Source organism: Rhipicephalus microplus, chromosome 9 (genome assembly GCF_043290135.1).
Source record: "Rhipicephalus microplus isolate Deutch F79 chromosome 9, USDA_Rmic, whole genome shotgun sequence".
Taxonomy (NCBI): Eukaryota; Metazoa; Arthropoda; class Arachnida; order Ixodida; family Ixodidae; genus Rhipicephalus; species Rhipicephalus microplus.
This window is the reverse complement of record NC_134708.1, coordinates 49,402,996-49,426,742: the sequence shown is the minus strand read 5'-3', so window position 1 is coordinate 49,426,742 and position 23,747 is coordinate 49,402,996. Positions and strand designations below refer to the sequence as shown.

Genomic DNA, 23,747 nt, shown 5'->3' with positions numbered 1-23,747 from the left:
CCATATTGTTTCGGGGGCTGAATAAAACGGCCCTGCGGGCCGCAGGTTGCCGGTCTCTGGTATATGCCATGCGCGTACTTTGATTCTTATGCAACGTGAACACTTTGCAAATACGTATCGTCGCTATCTTGAATATTGTGAACTAGCGGCGGAACTAGCATTTTTTATCGTAAAAGATATATTCTCAAGCAGTCGATAGCTTTCGCCACGTCTACTCTTGATCAGGTACCGCCTAAAGTGCAGGATATAGCCAGGAAACCGGACATTGTTCGTCTGGTTTTCTGGATAGCACTCGCATTTAATCAGGACTGGATTAAGAGTGATAGCAGACGCTATTGGATGCTTTTTCTTGCGACCACGGGAATTATTAGTCGCCTAAAGTTCACCCTAGCTTCAAAAATACTACGTCTCACATCAACTTAATTGTTGCGGACTGATAAACACGCTGAAATACGTAATGAGGATACAAGAGTGCAAGCTTGGGTGTTGGTGTGTAGTCTTACGGGCAAGTTAGTTTTCTCTCGGCGCGTGAACATAAGAAAAAAGGACAGAGTAGACAGAAAGAGCGCTGATTTCCGAGTGACTATAATTCGCAGAGTGGCAGAATATATGGCAATCGAGGACCCGTCACACGTGCTTCAACACTGATACATTGATTGGGCATCTTTTATCTTCCTGCTTTTTATCGTCCTTTTCGACACACACATTTTGCCACTCTGCGAAAGATTATTATGTCGAATTCCAAAGGCAGATCGCGAGCGCTTGGCCGGATTGCGAATAGAGCTTGCAGATCCGAGTGGGATTGCTCTCGCCAGATCTGCGATTGGAACGCGCGCGTCTCCACGGGAGTTCTTGGTGAGCGGAAATCTAGCGAGGGAGCACGAGAGGGTGTGAGGGAGTTCAAAGCGTTTTCCGGACATCCACCGGTGATTGGATGAAAGGCAAGCGCACAGAATACATCACTCGAACTTTCGGTCAAATCCGCTGATTTCGGTGAAGCAAGAATTATTGTTCCATGGAGCAATCCGTGATCTGCGGTTGCTCTCAATCTGCCATTGGAACACACAAATTCACGCTCCCAATCTGCCATTGGAAAGCGATTGCTCCGCGTAGAGCAGAAAAACTTGATCTGGATCTGCCATTGGAATTCAACATACCTTTGAAGTGAGTGCTCTTTCTGTCAACTCTTCTTTTTTCCTATGTTATCGTGCCGGAAAAAAACTTTCCAGTATGACGTAGTGACTGCGCATGCGTGCTTAATTACTACAGGATTGATCGATACCTCCGTGACCCCGTAAGTCCCTTGCCATCGCTTTCCTTCTGGTGTGAAATCAAATTAACTCAATGAAAGAAAACCGATGTCAGAGAATAGTTGATCAGGGAGGAAACGCGCTTTAAGGGCATTTTCGCAAAATTCAAGAAAAAAAGTGCATGGACAAGGCACGTAACCAGAAGGCATGATGACAACTCGTCGTTAAAAGTAACAGACTGGATTCCGAGAGACGATGGACACGCAATCAGGAGGCAGAAAGTTGTGCCGTCGTAGAAAATTAAGGTGGCCCTGCATTATTTTTCAGCATGATTAGAAAACGCTGCTGATCATTATTTGTGGCCCCGGAGAACGCGCGAGCCACACAATATAGCTCAGCACGTGTTCCGGAATTTACAACTCTTAAATTAAGCTTGAAATCGATTCCTCCCTCAGTGGACAAATGATGCCGTATACCCGAATCACTGCGCCATATACCGCAAGTCATTCGCTAATTTGAGCATCTTGAGCTGCACATTTGCCATGGCCGCCGCAGTATCGCGCCACTGGCACACGCGCGTATTCGTGATTACGCTGCAACGAAAAGAGTGTGCAAGATCATTATGTGCGCTGACGATGAAATGCATGTTCTTGCACCCCTTGTCATTGCCATCTCCAGTGTTCAGCGTGCCCTCTGGTACGTAGAAAGAAAGCGCTTATAGGATGTCACAAATTCATGTCAATTCAGCTCTTTCAGGGAGGCCGTGTAGGACAATTACTTGGGAAAGCGTTGCAGGACCCCTTTAAGAGACTTGCGGGAGTTACGTGGCCATAGCAAGCACAGGACCGGGTTCGTTGGAGAAATATGTAACAAAGCTAGGCCTTTGCCCGGCTGTGGGCGTAGTCAGGATTACGAGGATAATGTTGTTGCTAATGATGATACGCATCACTTCCTCTCACGATGTTCCTGTCACGGATTATTGTTGATGGAACTTGCTTGATGGATTCCGTGCTGAACGGTCGTGTCGTCCGTGATCCCCGACTTCTGGTCGGCTCGCCGTTCGCGGTCTCCTGACGCCGTCTAGCTCTCGCCGATCGGTGCCCCGTCCTCGGACTCCTTCGACCATGTCTCCCATCTTTCTTATATCTTATCTTTCTGTCGCTCCTGTGTGGCAAGTGCTTTCTCTGTGCTATCTTTCTACTATTCCTTTTTTTTTACCCCCTGATTTTGGTGCACCTTAAAGAACCCCAGGCGGTCGAAATTTCCGGAGCCCTCCACTACGGCGTCTCTCATAAGGCATATAGTGGTTTCGGGACGGTAATTCAGCATATCAATCATCATTTTATCCCTTTCTCCCGTACAATACAAGGAGCTTAGCCGGGTTGCCAGATCAGGCAGACATAAGTTAGCTCCTTTTCCCTCTCCTAAGGAACCAAGCCTTCAGCCATTGTTGGTTCTTTCGCAGGTGTACTTCACGCCCAGTAGCCCCTACTTGTCCAGGCTCACTCGCTCCGCCTTTGCGGAGCTTGGCGTGCACAACGTCATCGCAGTGCCCAGCGAGAAGCAGCTACTCGAGCATGTCCGCATCGACGCCAAGAAACCGCCGCCGACTACCAGCTTGAAGTTGCTTTACGTCAACCACGTCGGCATCAATGACACGGCGAAGCCTCCCGTTACTCTACACGTGACCCTGTTCGCGGGTCGACTTCCTTTCGACTTGCAGGTGTGCATGGTCACTGCTGGGCTGTCGAAGGGGTTTTCATTGTAGCGTCACTAGAACGAAATATGCGCTTATGGGCAGAAAACTTTTCTTTGATCTATCTATAAGACGTGATAACAGAAGGAAGAAATACCACGTGGTGCCACTGTCCGTGCTTTTATTTCCGGTTCGCCCTATAAAGCTGTTTTCGACTCGCAAATCACCCGACACGGTAGTTTAATGGTTAAGGAACTTGGCTGCTGACCCACGCGCAGGTCGCGGGATTGAATCCTGTGTGCATTTTTGATGTATGATGAAGTGCTTGAGGGCCGTGTGCTTGGATTTGGGTGCACGTTAAAAAAAATGGGTGGTCAAATTTTTGGAGCCCTCCACTACGGCGCCTCTCATACTCTCATATATAGTTGTTTTCGGACGTTAAACCCCATCAGTCATCATTCGACTCGTAAATCGTGAAACAACTCACCCAAACGCGCATTATGGATGTTTATTTTACAGCGAAAGGTGCTATGAGATCGCCACAAGGGTGCCGCAGTTGTCTGCCACCACCAATGTCCGTATACCTGCTACCGCACGAAATAAAAAAAAACAGGAATAAACGTAATTTAGAAGTGTTGGTGGTTTGGGCTAGTTGGTAGGAAATGACAATTGAGTCATCGTTCTAAGCTCGTGCTATTGCGCGAGCTCAGAAAGATGACAAAGGGACAACAGGACGAAAAGACGAGTGCTATGTCGGGAAGGAACCGCGTTAACATACGCAGCATAGTGCGGTAGAAGAGTAAAATTACAACCATGCGTCACAGAATGTTAACTATGTAAGCAGACGTCACACACTATTAGAAAGGGCTCAGTCATGACTCTTCGTAATCAGCCACCAAATAAATTATTAGAGTAGTGGGTAGCTTGCAAACGTATTAGAATTTAGTAGACCCAAGAGAGTTTGCGACGGGTTTTGGAAATGGCGCACTTCCATCTTTGCTGTGACTGTGCTGCGCTTTGCTCGCAGGCCTGGTGTTTTTTTTTTTACCTCTTTCTTTCGAGTTTTTATATGTGATCACAATGTCGCTTCCGGTACCATGCACGTGAAAGATGGACTCTAAAGATTATTCTCCTTTTGAAACAGGACAGTCACTGCTGAAATAAAGTCGTATGTGATGTACCGATACAGCGTATCTGCTTGGGCTGGTTGGTATTTGGTTGGTAGCCCTTTGTAATGGGTGGCACGCTTTAAACTACCATTTCGTTACAAAATTTGTTTTGTGTGACGCCAAGTTGCTATTCTATGCCTCTATCAGGATTGTTTTTCTATTACTCGCGTATGATTCTATTACACGCGTTAGGGGTATTCCTTGCCCGAGATGACGCCTGGATAAGGTCGTTTTGTGAAAGGGTTTTGAGCTCCGGTGTGACTATGTGGTAGAATACTTGACAACCATGCAGAAGACTTGGGTGCTCCTCTCTCTATCTCTGTACCTCTAATTCCTTTCTATCCTTTTTTAATCCCCCTTACCCCCACCCCCTGCGCATAACTGTGGAAGTACCCTCCATTGAGAGAGAGGCAGTAACGGAACTGCCCTTATATCTTCCATTTCCTCTTTCAAAAGGCACTTATTCTGAAATACCACTTCGTACTGGATATTATTTCTTGTTGTGGCGATAGTGTTTACAGGCACAGGTGACGGCGGCGGCAGCCAACTATGCCACCAGATTTGGTTGTTGTCATCTCATAATTACAGCTTTCGTCATAAACCTCGGCAGGATGTCGTCTTGGCGGTTGCAAATCCGAGTTGCATCGCGGCTGGAGGAGGGGGAGAGCGCTTGTGTAGTTTTGGTGAGGGCAAGTGCTGTCGATGCCTGAGGGAAGCGGCGTCCCTTATGCACCACCCTGCCGACGCCCTTGGCTTTCGCGGTAAAATGGCGGGTCCCCATATTTCAGCGAAATGCCGCAATGTGCGACCCATCGCGTCCCCCCGTCTCGTGGTACGCAGGTGCTGTACCCTCAGCGACTCGTGTCCCAGCCGGAAGGACCTGTGGCCGAAGAGCGGTTCCCCGAGATTAACGTACTGCTGCCGGTGCTGGGGGCGTTGCAGCATCATCACCTTCTGCTCCAGGCGGAGCGCTTCGGCTACGAGTACCAGCTGGACAATGTGAAGCTGCAGCGGTTTCCCTACCCGGCGTACTACGAGTACAAGGACAACAAAAACTACGCCCTGGTGCTCACCCGCTTCTGCATCGGCATGCTGGTTCCCTTCTCCTTGTTCGTCGCCCTCCTCGTCGACGAGAAGGCGAGTGGTACGTGAGTGAGGGGCCCGGGATTAAAGTCGGGGAGGGGAGTGGCACAGGGGCCCGAGCCCCTTCCATTTTTAAAAAGTCGCTGCCCTGTAGCACTGCTGCACCCATTTTACACTTGTAGCACTGCTGCACCCATTTGACAAGTGCTATTGTTGTTTTTTTTTGGTGGTAGGCATGTGTACACAAAAATTATTACTCTGATATGTTTACTTGTGTAACATTTTTAATGAATAGGGAGCCTCGTTGTGAACAAGCCTCCTATGTAGGAAGCCGAAACGTCTTTTTAAAAAATTTTTGTGATTTTTACCTTGTTTGGTGTTTTTGTTTTATTGCACTATGTTTGTACCCAACCAGACGGGATTCCGTCGGACTCTTGACTACGAGGCTTTGTAGCTTTGCTCGTCCACGCCAACGCCACTCGCCACTCCTCGCAGGTATGAAGGAGATGCATCGCCTGATGGGGCTGAGTGACTGGGTGTACTGGCTGAGCCACTACCTGAGCGGATTCTTCATGCACCTCATCACCGTCACCCTGATGATGCTCTTCGTAAGCGTCAAGCGGAACAACGAGGGCCGCGCCTTCATCCAGTTCAGCGATCCGATGCTGCTGTTCACCATCCTGCTGGGCTTCTGCAGCAACTGCCAGATGCACGCCATATTCCTCTCCATGTTCTTTGGCAGCGGTGAGTGCCCGGGAGTGGGACTCCGCTGTGTCGTCCAGCTGTGGCGCTCCATAATCTTCGCGTGGTCATAGTCGGTTGCGGCTATAGGCCAGCGGCCGCTGCTCTAGTCACTTAACAGGGGGACAAAGTCTGCGGCATACATTGACTTAAAGAGGGAAGGAGGCGCTGCGAAAAATATCCTCCCCTTCCCCTTGAAGGGTAACCCTGCGCACGGTTATAATTACGACCTAAAGATAGGTTAGTTTCGCCCAAAGAAACTCGGACCACCTGCTCTTCATTGTCGGGCACAGCCGTGCTATTTGCTTTCCACTGGAAACGAAACTACTTCTTCTCAGCAGGATCTAACCACAGCAGGATCTTAACGGCAGGACCCGATTTAGTAGGATGATCTTCAGCAGAACCTAATCAAGCGTTCTCGTGAGTTGGCAGACGGTGCGGGCATGGCCGTAGGTGAGCTGGACTAGTTACTATAAATGAGAGCTGCCCCCGAAGGTGTGCCGGTTTCGCGCGTGTGTGTGCCATTCTCCGATATTAAGTCATGGTTTTGAGAAAGATATCGAATGATTGTCGTTGATCAGTCATTTCTGATACTGCAATATGATCTTTCGTTTAGGTTATCAAGATTAATTATTTTTTGACGCTACCGTACTTCATTGTTGCCTGTATATGAACGCTTGGCAGACATCGTTTCCTGTATCACTCAAGTGTAACTCGCTGCTTGAGGGTCCGATGGACCCTTTCACTGTTTACAAACACAGGGCCTTGATGGAATCCGCTTTTTCACACCGCTTTGCCTCATTAACATCGGTGGGTAAGAAGAGCGTTAGAAAATAGCCCACTCATTTTCTACACTTTCATTCCCTTATTTGGCGAACCATATTCAAATATCTGAGCTTTTGAGCGTCATAAAAGTTGTAAAAGATTCCCCTAAACATTACGCAAGTTCTTTTTATCTCAAAAACTAATAGGAGACTTTCCTTACTCTTGAAGAAATGTGAAAAAAACGTCCTTTCAGTTTTGACTTTGGGAGCTGGTAAATGAGGTGACCGGAAGTTTTGTTAGGACAGAACGCTTTTAATCTCAAAACCATCTATTCCCGGCATGGAGGATGGAAGCTGTTAGGAGGTAGCACTGCGCATTACGATATGAAGCCGCGTTGTCCTATTAGTTGTTTTGTGTGTCTATTATTTACGTTGCGCATCGTAGTCGGCACAGACTATGTTTTCAACACGAATGTGTTTTATTCGAGTATCCACCACGCCTCCGGGGACGTACTTCCATTACAGGTATAACGTTGTAAAATATACTAATAGATTGCAAAGAAAAAGAGTAGATGAGGCAATGCCGCGGGACGTCGAATCAGTGACCTCTCATTCCGCAACGCGTGGCTCAAATAACTAGGCCACGAAGCATACGTTGTTGAGCATGCTAACGACATGCCATTTATATACATCATTTACTGCTTGACGATTCTCAGAGCTGCGTCTCTTCAGCGTGTTTTTTGTCATCAGTAACGAGATGGCGCTAAAAGGTCTTGCGTAGGGCGGTCGTCGCTTCTAGCCTCTAGCGTTTCAATGAGCGCCGCCTCCACGGAGCGTGGTCTCTCCGGTGCGTGCTTATCAGTCTCGTGATTCGGGAGAGCATGAAGTTCACTTCGCTCGCTGCCACGGCCGCGTTACGAAAGGAGTACGCTACGAGCACACAAAGTAAAAATTGTAAAAGTTTTTCGCGCTTGTCCGGTTCAGAGTTTTGCGTTCGGTTCGCGCGTCTTTCTGTCTGTTTGAATAGCGCGCTTTAAGTGTCGAGCTGTGACAGTTGTTAGCCCTCGCATGGCCTGTGTATGCTCGTTTCGTGTTTTTTGTTTGAGGTGCACGCTGCAAGTTTCGAGATTTTTGTGATTGTTAGCATGACTTCGCAATTTGTTGCTGTAGCATTCATTTCTTCGCCATTGTGTGGAAGCAAAGCACAATAAACGCTCAACTATCTCTGTGAAAACGCACTTTACTTTCGTGTTCTACCAATTTCTAGAAAGAGCCATCAACCACGTTTATTTTTTTTTTCGATCTCCCACAACGCTCGATTCGTGCGTTGCAGCCCAGTACGCCGTGGCCGGCGCCATGATCTATTGGACCTTCAGCTGCGTGATGCCCTTCCTGACGCTGGAGCAAGCCGACGGCGAGGGCTACTACTACATACAGCGTGATCACAAGCTGTGGACTTGCATCTTTCCCGGCATGAGCCTCCACTGGAGTTTCAGAGTCCTGGAGCGGTTCGAGAAGTTTGGTACGAGCTGTTCGAGTATAGTTACATTTGGAACGCACGCCTAACGCACACTTACTCAGCGTTCGCTTGAGGACGCATGCGGTGTCGTTTATTGGCGTGAAGATTGGCTGAGACCGTTTCCGTTTCCAGAATGCTTCAACCCAGCCCGGCAGATACCTGTCAGAATGTCGGCGTCAAAATTGGCATGAACGGCATGATAGTGGACCCGGCAACAACGAACGGGTCATAAGAACATCATAGCAGAAATAAAGAAAAAATAGACATAGGTGGGGTACGTTGGATGCCAGAAAACCACTGGTCAATAAGGGTAACTGAATTCCAGAAGAAGGCAAACTCGCGAGGGAAAGACAGAAAATTGAGTGGACAGCTAGGTGATACTAAGATGGGTAACTGTAGAAACATGTACAGGCCTGTGTTCTGCAGTGGGTGTAATCAGGCTGATGATGATGATTAACCATACTATGATGATGGACAGGCCTATGGATTGCAGTTGGTCATGCGCCATGCATCTTTGAATTCACACGGGTCACTCGTACGCATTGCAGGTAAAATGTGCCTGATCGTCTTTTCGCATTCAGAACTTGAGGCCCGATTACACGTACCCGTTTGCAGCGTGTCGGGGCGTGACGCTTGCATGGCTTGCGATTGCGTGACATGCTTGCATGGCATGTGGAGGAAAGCTGTGCGTGCAGATACAAGGCAGCGTTCAATAGCCGGAAACAAACAGTGCGACATCCTTGCAAGCATTTCGAGCTTGATGTCACGGCGCTTGATTAGTGGCAACGTTGAAAAGAGTAATGCGGTTCTGGCACTCTCTGGGAGCGACCAACAGTAAATATACTCCTAATTTCTTGGAATGAATATATTAAAGACATTAAAAGAGAGAGGAAAAACTGCTGCTCAAAATTGTCTTTATATACCTGGATGGTTTGCAAGACAGAGGTTAGAAAATGCCGTCGTCAAGCGTTTCTTCTAATTTAATCATAATTGATCCATATACGTTTGTGTTTCACTACGCTGGTATACATAGCTGCGTCTTTATTGCTTTTCTTGGTGTTGAGGACAGTATTAGCTCACAATTGTCTTATTCCAGCAACATGTATTCTTTAATGAACAATCTGCATACAACTATCTTGAAATGAACAATTTATGTACAACTTTATTTAAATGGATCTATGTACAACTATTCCAATGTATATGTATGTATAGAGTAAGCATACGTCCTAAACGTATAGATCATTCTGACCATAATGTAGATATATGTATTTGATATGTCAAACCAACGATGTACTTTGTGCCCAATGAAACATATGTCACGTCCGTTGATGCAGGTTGTGTCATTAGTTTTGGAGGTCAACACCCCACCATGGTTTACAGCCCCTTGTATTGGCCTTCCGCAGGGACATGTCGCAATTTTCCTGCAAAACAGTGCTCGCTGTTCAATCGCTGTAGCACATGGTGGGGTGTTGGGATGCTTTGTAGGCGTTCCACTTGCATTGAAAGCACACACACTTCTTACGCGTTCGCGGCCTTCTCTCACGGCGCAGTCCCTGACGGTGCGAACTGGCGCAACTTCTACGACCGCGCTGCCACTCCCGACAACATAACGTTGGCCGAGATCCTCTTCGTGGGCTTCCTCTGCGACTTCACCATAGTATTCCTGGTGTGGTACCTGGACAACGTGTTGCCCGTCGGTCCGGGGATCACTAAGCCGTACTTGTTCCCATTCAAAGTGAGGGTCTTGTTTAGAAACAAAAAATGGTTACCGAATTAGAGTACATGGTACTCTTCTATATATGGGAAAGCTGAAAGCCGTCCGATGGGCCTGACACGTTATAGCGACACCACATTGTCCCGCAAGTGTGTTTAGAAAAAGTGGGTAACAATTTAGAGTACTAGGTCCTCTAATAGCCTTACCGCTAGCCCCATTTGACAGATACCGCAGTGCAATCATACTCTGCTATGGGAGGGCATAGAGCCGTCCCGTGTGGCCTCACATATAGTGAGGCCCTGTTAATAAAAAAATTATGCCGTGAACGAGCTCACACATCCATGAAAACCCACGCATATCGCGCTTTACTGGAAGGAAAGCTGGCTGTAGATTTCAGAGGCAGCGCTGTACGTGAAAAACTCGGCGCGGGCGATAGAAATTCGGATGTCCAAGGTGCGATAGCGACGTGCGTGTTTGCTGATTGATTGATTGATTGATTTGTGGGGTTTAACGTCCCAAAACCACCATATGATTATGAGAGACGCCATAGTGGAGGGCTCCGGAAATTTTGACCACCTGGGGTTCTTTAACGGGCACCCAAATCTGAGTACACGGGCCTACAACATTTCCGCCTCCATCGGAAATGCAGACGCCGCAGCCGGGATTTGACCCGCGACCTGCGGGTCAGCAGCCGAGTACCTTAGCCACTAGACAACCGCGGCGGGGCACGTGCGTGTTTGCATGCACCTTTTTCCCAATAGCAGATGCTCTCGGCACTGTGGGCTTGTCGGTGATCGACCGTTTCTGATAGGGCAGTCTTTATTTTTTATTGAGGTCACTTGTCAATTCGCGTTGCCACGTGTCATGGTTGTCTAGATACGAAGACTTTACTGCCATTGCTGCCTGTAAGAAATGAAGCGTTGCGGGGCTAAGTGCTTTAATTAAAGTCCAATTCCTGGCATGAAGAATGGAAAATGTTTGAAAATGGTGCAATGTGAAATAAAGGAAAAAAAAGAAGAAGAAAAAGAAGAAGGAAAAGAGAAGTGAAAAAAAAGGAAAGAAAGGAAGAGAAAAGAAAGAAGTACGTCAAGCACACACTAGCCACGCTTCGCCTGTCCCCCCTCCCCCCTCAGCCCCATTGTTTCAAAAAGGAAAGGACTCCTGAGCTAGGTGGCTTGTGAAAAAATATTCTCAGCACACCAGAAGGCAGCTGATTGGCAGAACTTTTTGAGTCGGTCCTTATTTCCGGGAGCTTCGTTGCCAAAATTAGATGCTGATATTCTAATCACGTACCGTGGATGAGTCCTGAAGCCGGCAAATTATTATCAGTGAACGAAGTAAGCAAACAATTTTTGGTAAGTTTGTTTGAATGTACTGACGAGGATACATTAATAGGGGTGCTGTTTGGACTTGGGAAATTAACCCTGCTCTTTTCTCCATAATGTACAGTGCTCACACATTGAACTGGGCCTTCAGATCTTTTGTTATCACATGCACGAGAATTTTTTTGCTAGCTTTCAACTCAGTATGGTATTCGAATGTTTTTTTTTTACTGATATACGCAACTGCTCGAGATGACAAGGTTATATCGCTACGAACATGGCTGCAGAATTTAACCTCGGTTGTGACGTAAGCATTCGAGTAAAAAAAAAAACACGCTGATATGACAGACACTAACTGAATGCGGTCGAAACAAAAGTAAGTTGCGTGTACTACATATAACTTCCTAAAAATGTCGCGTTTATATCATTGAGTGCTGCGTACTTTTCCGCTAGCGCCCCCAGCGGCACGACCCGATTGTGACGGCGCAATACTCAAGGACAGTGCACACGAAGTTTATTTATTTATTTACAAATAAATTGCAGGCATCGCAAAGACATTTGGTAAGGGGCGTCAATACGCCGTAAGAAAAATTTAGAATGTCATCAAAAAGAATGTTGCTACACAAAAGTAGGACCAATGTACAGTAACATAAAAAGAAAGAATGGCAAGTATAATTGATTAATTGATATCTGGGCTATAACGTCCCAAAACCACCACATGATTATGAGAGATGCCGTAGTACAGGGCTGCAGAAATTTCGACCACCTGGGGTTCTTACGTGCACCCAAATCTGAGCACACGGGTCTACAACATTTCCGCCTCCATCGGAAACGCAGTCGCCGCAGCCGGGATTTGAACCCGCGACCTGCGGGTCAGCAGACGAGTACCTTAGCCACTAGACCGCCATGGCAGGGAAATGGCAAATATAGCAAAAAGGTTTCTAGTATAGGGCTAATATCTTTTTTTTTATTCTAATGATTTCAAGCCAAAGTACTTATTTATTCTGTTCAAACAATTTCTAGTACAACAAAACCTAAAAACAGCGGTATCACTTTGCCGTTGAAACAAAACGAGTTAGTCAATTATGCTCGGTCGTGTGTTGTGTTTTCGCTGTATGCAGATGAAGTACTGGATTCCGAGCGTCTCGTTCGTTGAGGCCCCACCAAAGACCGCCAGAGAAATGCAAAACTTTGAGGACGAGCCCAGGGAACACGCACCGGCCATCGAGGTTCTCAATCTGAGCAAGGTAGAACTCTTCTCCGCAGAATGTGTGCTGTAGCGGTGCAGATGCACCAACGCGTATTCGCCTGCGGAAGGAGAGGAGGAGAGTGACCGGTGTTGCGATTGAGTGAGAGCGGGCTCTGCTGTGCTTGGCCGCGTGGACATTCTTCATCAGTATACAAGCTCGCCTCGTCAACTAACTCCACCAATCAATCTATTAAAGGGGCCACTGAAAACGGATTTTTTCTCCTGTTAGTAAATTACTCTTTCACAGTACCAGAATCTGCAGGCTCTCTGTGAGAAGACGGTTGCCTAGCGATGAAACGTGCGAGGAGAAATGCTGCTGGTAATGTCACTGAAGTTCCCACATCAAACGCCATGACGTCACAAGTTTGATAGTGTCAGTAGAACTCACACCGTTTTTAATATGAGGTAAAATGGTCATTTGAGCAGGCCGTAACCTTAACATACCAAGTTTCAGAAGCCGTCTGAAAAAAAAAAAAAAATCGGCGCTCATTTAAACACTGAAAAAGAAACGTCCCATGAGAGCGGACACTGGCTGCGCCGTCCGTGTGTGGGGAGTTTTTTTTTGTTGCGTGTTTGAATTAGCCCCGTGTTTCTTCTTAAGGAACCGCACTAACAAGCTCGCATCCATTCACTTCTCAGTTTCAGGACAGCTCGTTGCGCAAATCTAGCCAAAATACAAAAAAATGCACTATGAAATCTGTGAAATCACGCGCGGAGAATTCCGACGCGAAATTTAGAACGGAGACTTCGACCTTAATTTCAACCTTTCATGTTATAGCTACGATCGTGAAATTAACTACATAAGTTTCGAGGTTAACATTCACCAATCTAAACCAAATTATTCTTAACTATATTGTCCCTTCAAGGCGAAAGCATTAGGCGCTTCATCAAACACGACAACTGACCGTTGGTGGCATCATAGGCTTGTGCAAGGGGGGGGGGCAGGGGGGCGCAAAGTCTGCTCTATACATTGACTCAGTTGGGTGAGGGGGGTGGTGCTGCGAAGAGCCTCGCCCTCCTGAAGGGGGAATCCTGCGCACGCTTATGGGTGGCATCAGCGTCAGCACGACGAGATGCACGAGAAATCATGGCACGACTCCGGTTGACTTAATTATGATGTAACAAGTTGCTGAAATCAGTGAAATCATTATGACATCATGGCGTCATGCCATGACGACAGCAGTCGCTCGCTCAAATGTGCACCGATCTCGGAAGCAGTGCTGCAAAACCTCGGGAAGTGCATTCGCAATAGTACGAGTGCGCAGTTACGCTTAATCGCTCATTTTGGGTCGCGTGGTCGTTTACTGGCCCTTTAAAACGGCAACAAGCAGCACTACATCCGGGTACAAATCCCTAGCAGTGCAGATTTTCGCCGTCAAAATTCCCGCGGATTTTCAGGGCTGTTCTGTGCATGGCGGAAAAATAAATGGCAAGGCAAGCTATCGTAAGTATGGGCAGCCAGTCAGTCAGCCAACGAACTTTATTCACATATTGTCCTGAGGAGTCGACACTCCTCAAGAGAGTATGAGCAGTGTTTGCCATTTGTTTTTTGTGGCTGTAGGGAGGTGGAAGTGAGCATCTTTTATTACAGCACCCTTCCCGCCCTTCTTTGATCGTTGTCGAGTCCGAAAAGAAACAATCACTGCAAGGAATTGAACAGAGAAAATGTCGCAATGCTGTTCGCAATGATCTGAGATTGGTTCCCTACTCCCTGCGAGTACTGGTGTGTTAAATAGCCATTAGACCGCAATTCTGGGAGGGGGCGTCAACAAAATTGGCCCCTCGTTTTTAGATGATTAGGGATGGGGAGGGATTGAGGCACCACTTCCCCTGCGCCCCCTTTCCCTCTGCTCGCTCTCCTATGTGAGCTACCTATTATTCTTCATTATGATAAACACACCGATGCTCAAAGTATTGTATCAGCGTGTCGTCGCCGCACCTGGGCTACAGTTTACGCTCGAATAGAAAAAGTCTGCATTTCTCATTGAGTTCGTTAGCCTCACGATATATGCCCTTTGCTCGTTGCTTCCGTGTGGGGGGCCGCAGGACTACGACGGCGTGGTGGCCGTCCAGGATGTCAACTTTCGCGTTTTCGAGAACCATATCACCGTGCTTCTCGGCCACAACGGCGCCGGGAAAACGACGCTCCTCAGCATGATTACAGGTGAGGCATTGTCAAGTCATGGGACACTGAGCGGTCCCAGTTGCTTGAACGTGCGTACATGCACGTTCAAGCATCAATGTACATACGTACATGCACGAATTTTGCGCTGCATCAGGTGCTGCTGTATTTGGGGATGGCAATCACTTATTGATCTCTGGATAGTGTTCAAGAAGAAATTGACTACATTGTCACGTGGTCGTGACGTTAACGATGGCGGATGTCTGTATGTCCCAGATGAAATTATTTATTTGGGCTGTGCTTGTGGCCTGTGTATGTGACGTCGGATTGCAGCAGTGTGCACTAGCGCTGATAACGCCGAACAGTGTGTCGGCTTTCGATCAACTGGTATGCGGCAAGGCACAGCATTTATACATGCGGCATGCATTCGAGCATTATCACTGGTGCCCGCGTTTGTTTGACAATGAACTAATCTGTTCGCGTTTGTGAGCTCAAGCATAGCATATTCTGCTAAAATTATCTGGAATGCTCTCAGACATTTAGGCGTGGTTTGCGTAAGGCAATGTCTACCCTTGAAAAAGGCCGGTGACGTAAAACATAGTAAGGGGCTCGTGTGGCAATATACAAATTCTTTGTTAACTTTATGTATTCAAACAAAGCGTGGTATTATCAACCCCGGGTGAACATTATACTTCCGTGTGGCGGAGCTCTCACATGGTTCCTTCGAACGAGAGGTGATTACTTGTGAAAGTCGCAATCAAAAAGCACCGCCATTTACCAATGGTGCTAATGGCATGCACTCTGGGGGATGATAAGCGGAGAACTGTAGCACAAGGCACAGAGGTGACAACCAAGTTTTGACGAAATGCGCAGAAATTCACGGGATTCTCGAGAAAAGGGTTCCGAAATTCTCTCTAAATTCCGTGCGTACGCTCCCTTTAATAGAGAGCTTTAGTACTGCGTACGCTGCGTACGTGGCGGCGTTGCGTACGTAAGGATGCCACGTTCTGCGTAGTGCGCATGCGCAGACCGCAACGCGTACGTATCGCGTTACGTACGCAGCCGCTACGTACGCACGCATGAGATGCGTATGAGGTGATCGCGCCGCTCTCGAACAAGTTCGCGACAGCGCGAGACTTCGTTTTGCAAAATGGCGGCATCGAAGGCAAGCACCGACCGGTTCTGTGGCTTAAAATATGGCCATAATCTGGCTATAACACTTGGATTGGCTCACATTGGCTGTCAACAACACGTGCTTCTATTTTGATCCACCAGACGACGCAACACGCTTCACGCTCGTTAGGTACGCGGGTACTACGGCGTACTAAAAACCGATTGGTGGCAAATGACGCCACGTAACGCAAGGCGCTTGCGTGATGCGTATGTAGCACCATTCCGCAGTACTAAAACTCTCTAATGTTCTCGAATTGAGCAGCATGCGTGTCGTCGCGCGCATGTGCCAATGGCGAGGACAGAGGACAAGGACGAAGACGACGTAGCATTGGATACATGGCCAAGAAAGGAAATACGGGTGCTAGGAATCCTACGAAGTCTATGCAACAGTCGATCGGGGATGCGGAGAGGTTCACTAACTACGATATACAAAATGTACCTACACCCCTTTTTCAAATTTGGATGTGTTTCATATTCGGGTTCTCCAGCTTATAAACTGCGTGTACTGGTTGGTAATCCTGGAAAGAGAGGCTCTAAGGTTATATCTTGGATTACCGAAATTCGTCGCCAATAATGTCCTGTGCTTAGAGGCAAGTTTGCCCTCTCTTTTGTGCCGATTTAGAATACTAACGGTACAAACATTTTTGAAGCTTTGGGAGTGCCCTATAAAAGTAAATATTATTTTTATGCACCAGCCAGCGTTATTTTTTTCATGTTATTGGCCTCGGTTTCAGATTCCACCGGAGGGATACGTACAATCACTCGTTGGTCCATTAGATGTTAAACTGTGTGCAATCCCTTCTATTATCAATGCAAGGCACAATCTCGAAATCATTTTTGACGATATATATCCAAACCATGCAAAACATTTGTCGACAGATCTAATAAATGGCCTTCTGAAACAGCATTCAGAAGACATAAATATAATAAATATAGGTACAGATGCCTCGCAATCTGAAGAGAAATCCGGCATTGGCATTTTCTCTGAAACCTTCAACTGGTCCTTTTCACTAAGACTACCCTATTTCTTGTCAGTATTTTAGCAGAACTTATGGCGGTGAATATGGAATTAAGAAAGCTCAGCCCGTCAGCCTCAAGTGTGGCCATAGTTACTGATTCATTACCTTTGTGTTAGGCACTCGCCTCCAATAGTGACTCGTATGTATCACGCACGTTTCATTTTCTGGTCTCAACTCATATATGTTTAATCCAATTGATCTGGGTTCCCACATTGGCACTCAAAATACGTACGGGACAGATTTTGAAGGCGTGCCATATTTGAAGACTCTGGTAAAACATTAATCACTCACCAAAACGAATATCGACGCCTTTTGTTCCCTTGACGTAGGAAGTTCTGGTCAACACGCGAAGAAGTTATTTTTTGCGAAATTACGCTGTAGAGTGCCAAAACTACATTACTATATGCGTAAAGCTGGTCTGGCTTCTTCCCCTTTTTGCTCGTTCTGTAACAAGGACGAAACAATCGACCATTATTTTGTATCGTGTACTCGCTTCAAGCCACCGAGGAAAAATATTCCTAAAGCTGCTTTTAATTGGATTAGATTGGATTTCATTATTTCTAATATTCTCTCCTTGGGAGCCTCCACATTAGCTCATTGTCACCAGGATATCTGTTATGCCGTACAAAGATTCTTAGTCGAATCAAGGAGGTTTTGACTGCAAACGTCTAAATTATTAAAATTTGAATTCTTCTAAATTTTTAAAATTTGTTTGATTTAAAAGCAATATGCCATCCACTATCTAAATAATCGTTTCTTGGCCAATCCCCCAGAGTGGGTGCGAGCCATTCGTTTAGGGCATCATCATAACTACGGCAAACAAATGATTCTATTCTCGGCCATTTCGCTCTGGAATTCACTTACCTCTGATATTAAATCTTCTAAATCACTTTGCGTTTTTAAATCCAAACTAAAGACTTTCTTGTTAGGCCCTTCTGTTTGATTGAATTGTAACTGTATTATCATGTCTTTTTTGTTGTGGTATTCATATCCACATTTTTTTAAATAGATTGACGATGTATTCCTTGTTTTTTAGTGTTGCTGCTTATTATTCTAATGGTTTTTTTGTTTTCCTTTTGTTTTTTTCCTCTTTCTCTTTTTATGCTGTGTTTATGCTGTGTTTATTTGCTGACAATGTATTTCAGTGTTGGTTGATGATTACCTTTTTTTTTTTTTTTCCGTGGGAGGTCCCGCCTGCGGTTCTTACCTTGGGACCTCCCAGTGAATCTGTACCCATGCACTTTTCCATGTTCACGCTTGATGAATAAAGTATTATTAAAGTATTATCATCATCATCAACATCATCATCAGCATCATAATTTCTCTGATCGATGAAGTGTATTTGTCTGTGATTGTCCACGTGCTTGTTGATTGCGCCTCGTCACACTATTTTGCGCCACATCTTTCGTTGCGCCACACATCAGTCAGCCAGTGCTGAGAAGTGTAAATGTGCTAAATTTCTGTGAAACGTTCGTTTATGCACACGGACAATTTTTAGCGGGGCAGTGGTAGATGCTTCTCAAAATTTTGTGGCACTTAACTTGTGCTAGGAAAAACCTGCCTACAGATACCTACAGATACCTCGGCATGTGTAGCATAGGGTCAAGGATATTACCTTGCTGGTAACGTTGCCGTTTACAGGCACCAACGTTATCTTGTAAGAGCACAAAATTTGCTGTCCTCATGAGTGTTTTGGTAAGATTGTACAGCTACGACAAAAGTGATAAGCAGCGCTAAATTATGTGCACTATTCTTGCCCGTGTATGTGGCATGCTGTGGTGTTTATTACGCTTGATGTTCCGAAAATTCTCAGTAAATTGTTTTCTGAGCAGAGAATAGTTAGTTTTACCTCATCTATAGCGTTGCATTTCTTTATACAGCTAAAGACTGAGCTTTCAATGCCTCCTGACAGCTTCAATATTCCTATAATAATGCATATGCTTGTTAAGGGGTGGTACAAATGTAAGCAGTTTAATACTTTGTCGCGTATAAACGGCTCAGTAAATTGACATATTTTGAAGCTAAAGAAAACAAAGAACGCAAATATTTATTTCTAATTGTCGCATCATGCCTGTGTTTCACATTTATGCAAGATAGCGAGCTTCGAGTATAAACGCTGGAGTTATCCTTCACAATGTTTTTTTTCGCAAAGGTTGTTGGCGCAGAGGTTATGCGAGAGCACATGCGAAATCCACGCATGATAGTCACCGTCAATTAGTTTTACCTTATTATTCTTGGCAGGGCATGTTGTACTACGCTATGTCGACACTGAATTTGTTGCTTGGCACTTTGTCACTTATGTTCAAACGAAGTAGAAGCGTGCGCCAGTAATACTGAATATTTTGAGAATGGGAAACGTAGCATGGGATCTTTCTTAAAACGCACATCGCGTGACCTGTTCTACCGTGGGGCAGGTTTTCTGGACTGCTCGTCGGGGGTCGTGCTCGTGGGCGGCTACGACATCAAGACGTGCACCAGAGACGCGCGAGACAGCCTCGGATACTGCGCCCAGTACAACATTCTCATCGACGACCTGACCGTCGAAGAGCACCTCATGTATTTCGCCATTGTACGTTGTCTCTATCTCAGCGTCGCTGCAATCTCCTCTTCCCCTCGCAAAACGAGATCATACCACCCGTATCGTGGTTCGCTATAACGCCTCACATTTGTAAACACAAAAACAGTGTTGATACGAGTTTGTGTGTTACACATACGGTCACATGCACACGAGTTGCGGCACTCGCACGTCGGAGTTCATGTGCCCTGAAGTATTTCTTAGCTTAACATTTTATTTCGTCGTGACGCCGAAACTGATCCCGGAGGCAACGTAGGAGAAAGGGCGTGGTTGAGATCTGCTCCGCCAGCTGCCGCAGTCATCTTTGCCGTATGCTCAGGATAAAATGGAGTACTCTTCTTGTGAAGTGAATCAAATTAATACTCTTGTTGCGGAATGGATCTTAATGGTCTTAATGGATCTTTAACTAAAGTTTTGCTCCGTTATATTATATGTCGCAGAATAACTTATAGTGTTTATGAGAACCTTTGATGCCATTTCAGTTTGTTTTGGAGCACTCTTTGCAATAATAATAATAAAAAAATTTACTTAACCCGAAGTACTTGGAAAAGAAACAATAGCGTCTTATGTGAGTTTGTACCACTAAAGATTGCCAGGATTGGCGGTCACGCCTCATTTCTGTAAGGTTTCCTCACTGGAAGGAGAGCTACTCTTTTGTTTGAGAGTACGGCCATGTGACATTCGTGGCAGTGGAGCAACAGCTCTCTACTAGCAGATGCGTCAATTGCGGGATTAGGAGAACTCGAGAGAGGGAGGAAGTGTCTGAAGAGAGAACAGTACTCAAAATTCAGCAGTATACGTAGACCTATACTTCTGGAAGGCTTGTCGGTGCGCAATGTTTGGAAGTTTCGAAGTACCAGTTTTCCTGTTATCAGTGAAGCTTCTGTCTGCTAAATTTTTTTCTTTTTTTACGCCAGATCAAAGGTATCCCGTTCGCGAAGACGCGTGTCGTAACGTTCGGACTCCTGTGCGACGTCGGGCTCAATGACTACCGCACGGTGCTCGCTTCAAACCTTTCTCCGGGGTTGCAGCGACGACTGTGCACCGCCATGGCGATCATTGCGACGCCCAAGGTGAGACCAAACAGTCTTAGCAATCGGGAATCTTGAATATAGAAAAGGAAAAGAAAATCGCATCATATTCACGGAGTAAATGATGATGAGTGGACCGAAGCGGCCGTTCATTCGTCCGTCCATCTGTCTGTCTGTCTGTCTGTCTGTCTGTCTGTCTGTCTGTCTGTCTGTCTGTCTGTCTGTCTGTCTGTCTGTCTGTCTGTCTGTCTGTCTGTCTGTCTGTCAAAGTAGTGGTTACGAGAAGAAAGATTCTTATCTCTGCAGCCCAGCATAGAGCGTGGCACAGCGTCGACGAAAGTGGTAGGGCTGAAAGCTAAACAAGGTGTAGCGGTGCTCGCATCGGCGCAATATGGTGGCGCTGCTGTAGTATGACATGGAGTAGTGCGAGAAAGTGGATATGGCGTGACAGCACTGAATGCTCACGCCGGAGGAACACGTGGATGGTCGTCAACCTAAGGAACGCTTCGTTAAAATTCATTCTCTTCGAAATGTTGCGGCCTCGCGAATATCTTGAGTGCGTAGCACGTAAGAGACTCTGCTTGTCATTTATATTTTATCTTGTGTTCAACGCAATGTTTAATGCAGCCTTACCCCATTTCCCCCCAAAAGTAACGATGCTCCGAACTAGAAACTAGTACAATAAGCTGACGAGGTCAGAGGCTATACAGAAGTAACGAAGAACTATTCGCAATAATTCGCCTAAAATTGCGAAATACGCTTTTGAAACGTCCGGCTGGTACCCGCGTCGCTCGAGAGAGGGTGCCACCGCTGGGACAAGCGTGCGATAGCTAACGCAATAGCTGGGTTGCTGGCCTCCACTACGCACTTTCTGAAGCTTCGCGGTGTAGTGTAGCTGTACGAATGTTTTGTCTTGTAACAAGTTTGCCTTGAATCCCGGTTAACAGTTGAAAAACGTTCTACTGTTGAGAATCTGGATAGCCGACTTGAGTAAAAGTTGTTGATCTAGTTAGCGCGTGTTACAAGAAAATTAGACGACGTGAACCAAGACTAAAAGAGAAAGCGTCATCGTTTTTTTAGATAATGCTATGAATCTCTTTCGCTTACAATACACGGGAAAAGCTTTTCAGGCTCATGTGTTCTTACGCTGAAAAAAAGTTTACTACACACCTAGCTTAGGCGCATTAACAGGTTTAGACAGTCTCGTGAGCTCCAGTTTCTTACACAGCATCGTGACTTCTACCTCGTTTACTTGGACAGTCACTGGCTTGCAGTTCGGCAGCTGCCGCTTGTTCACTGAAGGTCTTCGTCTCTGTCAAACATTGCAAGACCTCCTTCTTTGTCAGCTGGGAGGAGCTGAAGTTCGTCCTGTTTTAAGAAAATCACTAGTGTGCGCGGCTCACTTGGGAACGCTTTTTTTCATTCCCTGGTGGATTGCGTCGTCTAATTTTCTGGATAACAGGTGGTTTGATCCGCCAAGTGCGATGAACCAGGCCAGCGTAGGCGCATCTCACTGTGGTGTCGAAATGCCACACATATAGGATACGAGAGTGTCACTGGTCCCATTAATTAGGGAGGCGATTGCCGGGCTAATTTCAAGTCTGATGTATCGATGCCCCGAATGGTACCACGAAAGCACGGACAATTTAGATGTGGTCCTATGTGGCGCGTCATGCAGCGAGCACCGGCTGTGGTTGAAAGAACGAATCAGAGCCGAGAGTTGATAACAAAACAACAATATATTTTCAAATATGGCAGGAGCGAACAACACACAAATATGCACACTTGCTAATAATTCAATACACTATGTCTCCAATCACAAGGTACTCTAAATGACGGGTACACAACACAGCAAGATATACTCAAAACGATGGGCACAAACAACAATGCTTGCTACAATGCAATCTGATATGCACAAACTATGGCACTTAGAGACTTAAAAAAGTTAGTCAACCTTATTCAGTCCAAAGTTCTTGGAACAAACTTTGAATGATTCTCTTCGAGGAACCATTCACTCATCTGGACAAAATTTCACCCAGGTTGATCAGTATTCTATGGAAGTGTTTGCTCCGCTATTTGTTTATTTTATGCTGAGGGTTTCACGCGTTGGTTAGATGAAGAAATTCTCCATTCTCATGCAAGCACTGTGAAGTCCGGCGCTGGTTGTGGTTCCGTTGTTTCCGATGTTTCTCTTCTGGGTACCTCGCGTCGTCAAATGTCAGCGCTTCAATAAAAAAACTTCTTCGCCTGTAACACGTCGACCACTCACGCGCTGCGACTGCAGAACACGTCTTTGCCCACTAGCGGTAAGCACGCACTCTTCTCCTTCTTGTAATACAAGCCTTCACCCGCAGGTGGAAAACCCCTTCATCTCCTCTGCTTTGTCACTAAAAACACAAACCTTCGCCACACGGCGGAGAAACACCGTTCATCTCCTGCTTACCACCACCCGCTGCTCGATTTGTACGTTCGCCCTGGGTTTTGGAAGGTTCGTCGGCGCGCTGTACAGCCAAAGCCGGGGAAGGGGCGAGGTTTTTCTGGAACTATCCACGACGCCTGACGCAACTAGGCAGTGACTCACGCATTCCTTCTCGATGATTCTCGAGGTCGCTCGGCGATGGGTGCGAGGAGGTCGGTCAGCGTAGTGCGGCGCCTCCTCCGAAGAGGGGTGGTGCTCCAGAGGAGTCCTTAGATGTTTGTTTTCTTCTTTTCGCTGGTTTCTGTCGCGACAGTCTGGCGCCTCGATTTCACGTAGCAGTTATAATTCGGAGGCGCGCACTTTTTTGAGCGCTCGTTTGTGACAAACAGAAAATTGAATGGTTGCGTCAGTCACACACGTAACACTAACACATACAGCACTGACTTCTTCTCATCTCACTGAGCTGAAGAAATGATGTAATCTCGCATTGGTGGCTTCCTCTCGGCGCTCAGGTGATCATAATGGACGAGCCAACGTCGAACATGGACCCCGACGGCCGGCGCGAGATGTGGGACTTGCTCCTGAAGATTCGCCGCAGCTCTTCCATCTTCCTCACCACTCAGCACCTGGACGAAGCTGACGTGCTCGGGGACCGCGTCATCATCATGGCCAACGGACAAATCAGGTGCGCGCGTGCGCTCTACATGTGTGAGCACTTCGAAAACGAGTGACAGTTTTTGCGAGTTCTGGCCGCCGTATAGCAGGTGGTGACGGGTCACACAGCAGTTTCATAAATCATACACTGGAGGTGAGCAACAACAAGGACCATGATAATAATAACAAGAACAATAACAATAATAAGGATTACGATAATAATAATAATAATAATAATAATAATAAT

The 23,747-nt window shown here is 46.4% G+C and overlaps 1 protein-coding gene across 1 annotated transcript in view; it reads left to right on the top strand.

Moving 5' to 3' along the window:
* The window catches only part of LOC119165010 (phospholipid-transporting ATPase ABCA3), a 46,996-nt gene that overhangs the window by 1,790 nt on the left and 21,459 nt on the right, over window positions 1-23,747 (top strand). Inside the window, exons 3-12 of the mRNA XM_075874454.1 lie at window positions 2,716-2,973; window positions 4,956-5,259; window positions 5,694-5,942; window positions 8,037-8,225; window positions 9,557-9,957; window positions 12,380-12,505; window positions 14,554-14,671; window positions 19,236-19,390; window positions 20,314-20,469; window positions 23,359-23,531. Coding sequence (XP_075730569.1) covers window positions 2,716-2,973; window positions 4,956-5,259; window positions 5,694-5,942; window positions 8,037-8,225; window positions 9,557-9,957; window positions 12,380-12,505; window positions 14,554-14,671; window positions 19,236-19,390; window positions 20,314-20,469; window positions 23,359-23,531 — 2,129 coding nt within the window. The remainder of the gene's footprint in view (window positions 1-2,715; window positions 2,974-4,955; window positions 5,260-5,693; window positions 5,943-8,036; window positions 8,226-9,556; window positions 9,958-12,379; window positions 12,506-14,553; window positions 14,672-19,235; window positions 19,391-20,313; window positions 20,470-23,358; window positions 23,532-23,747) is intronic.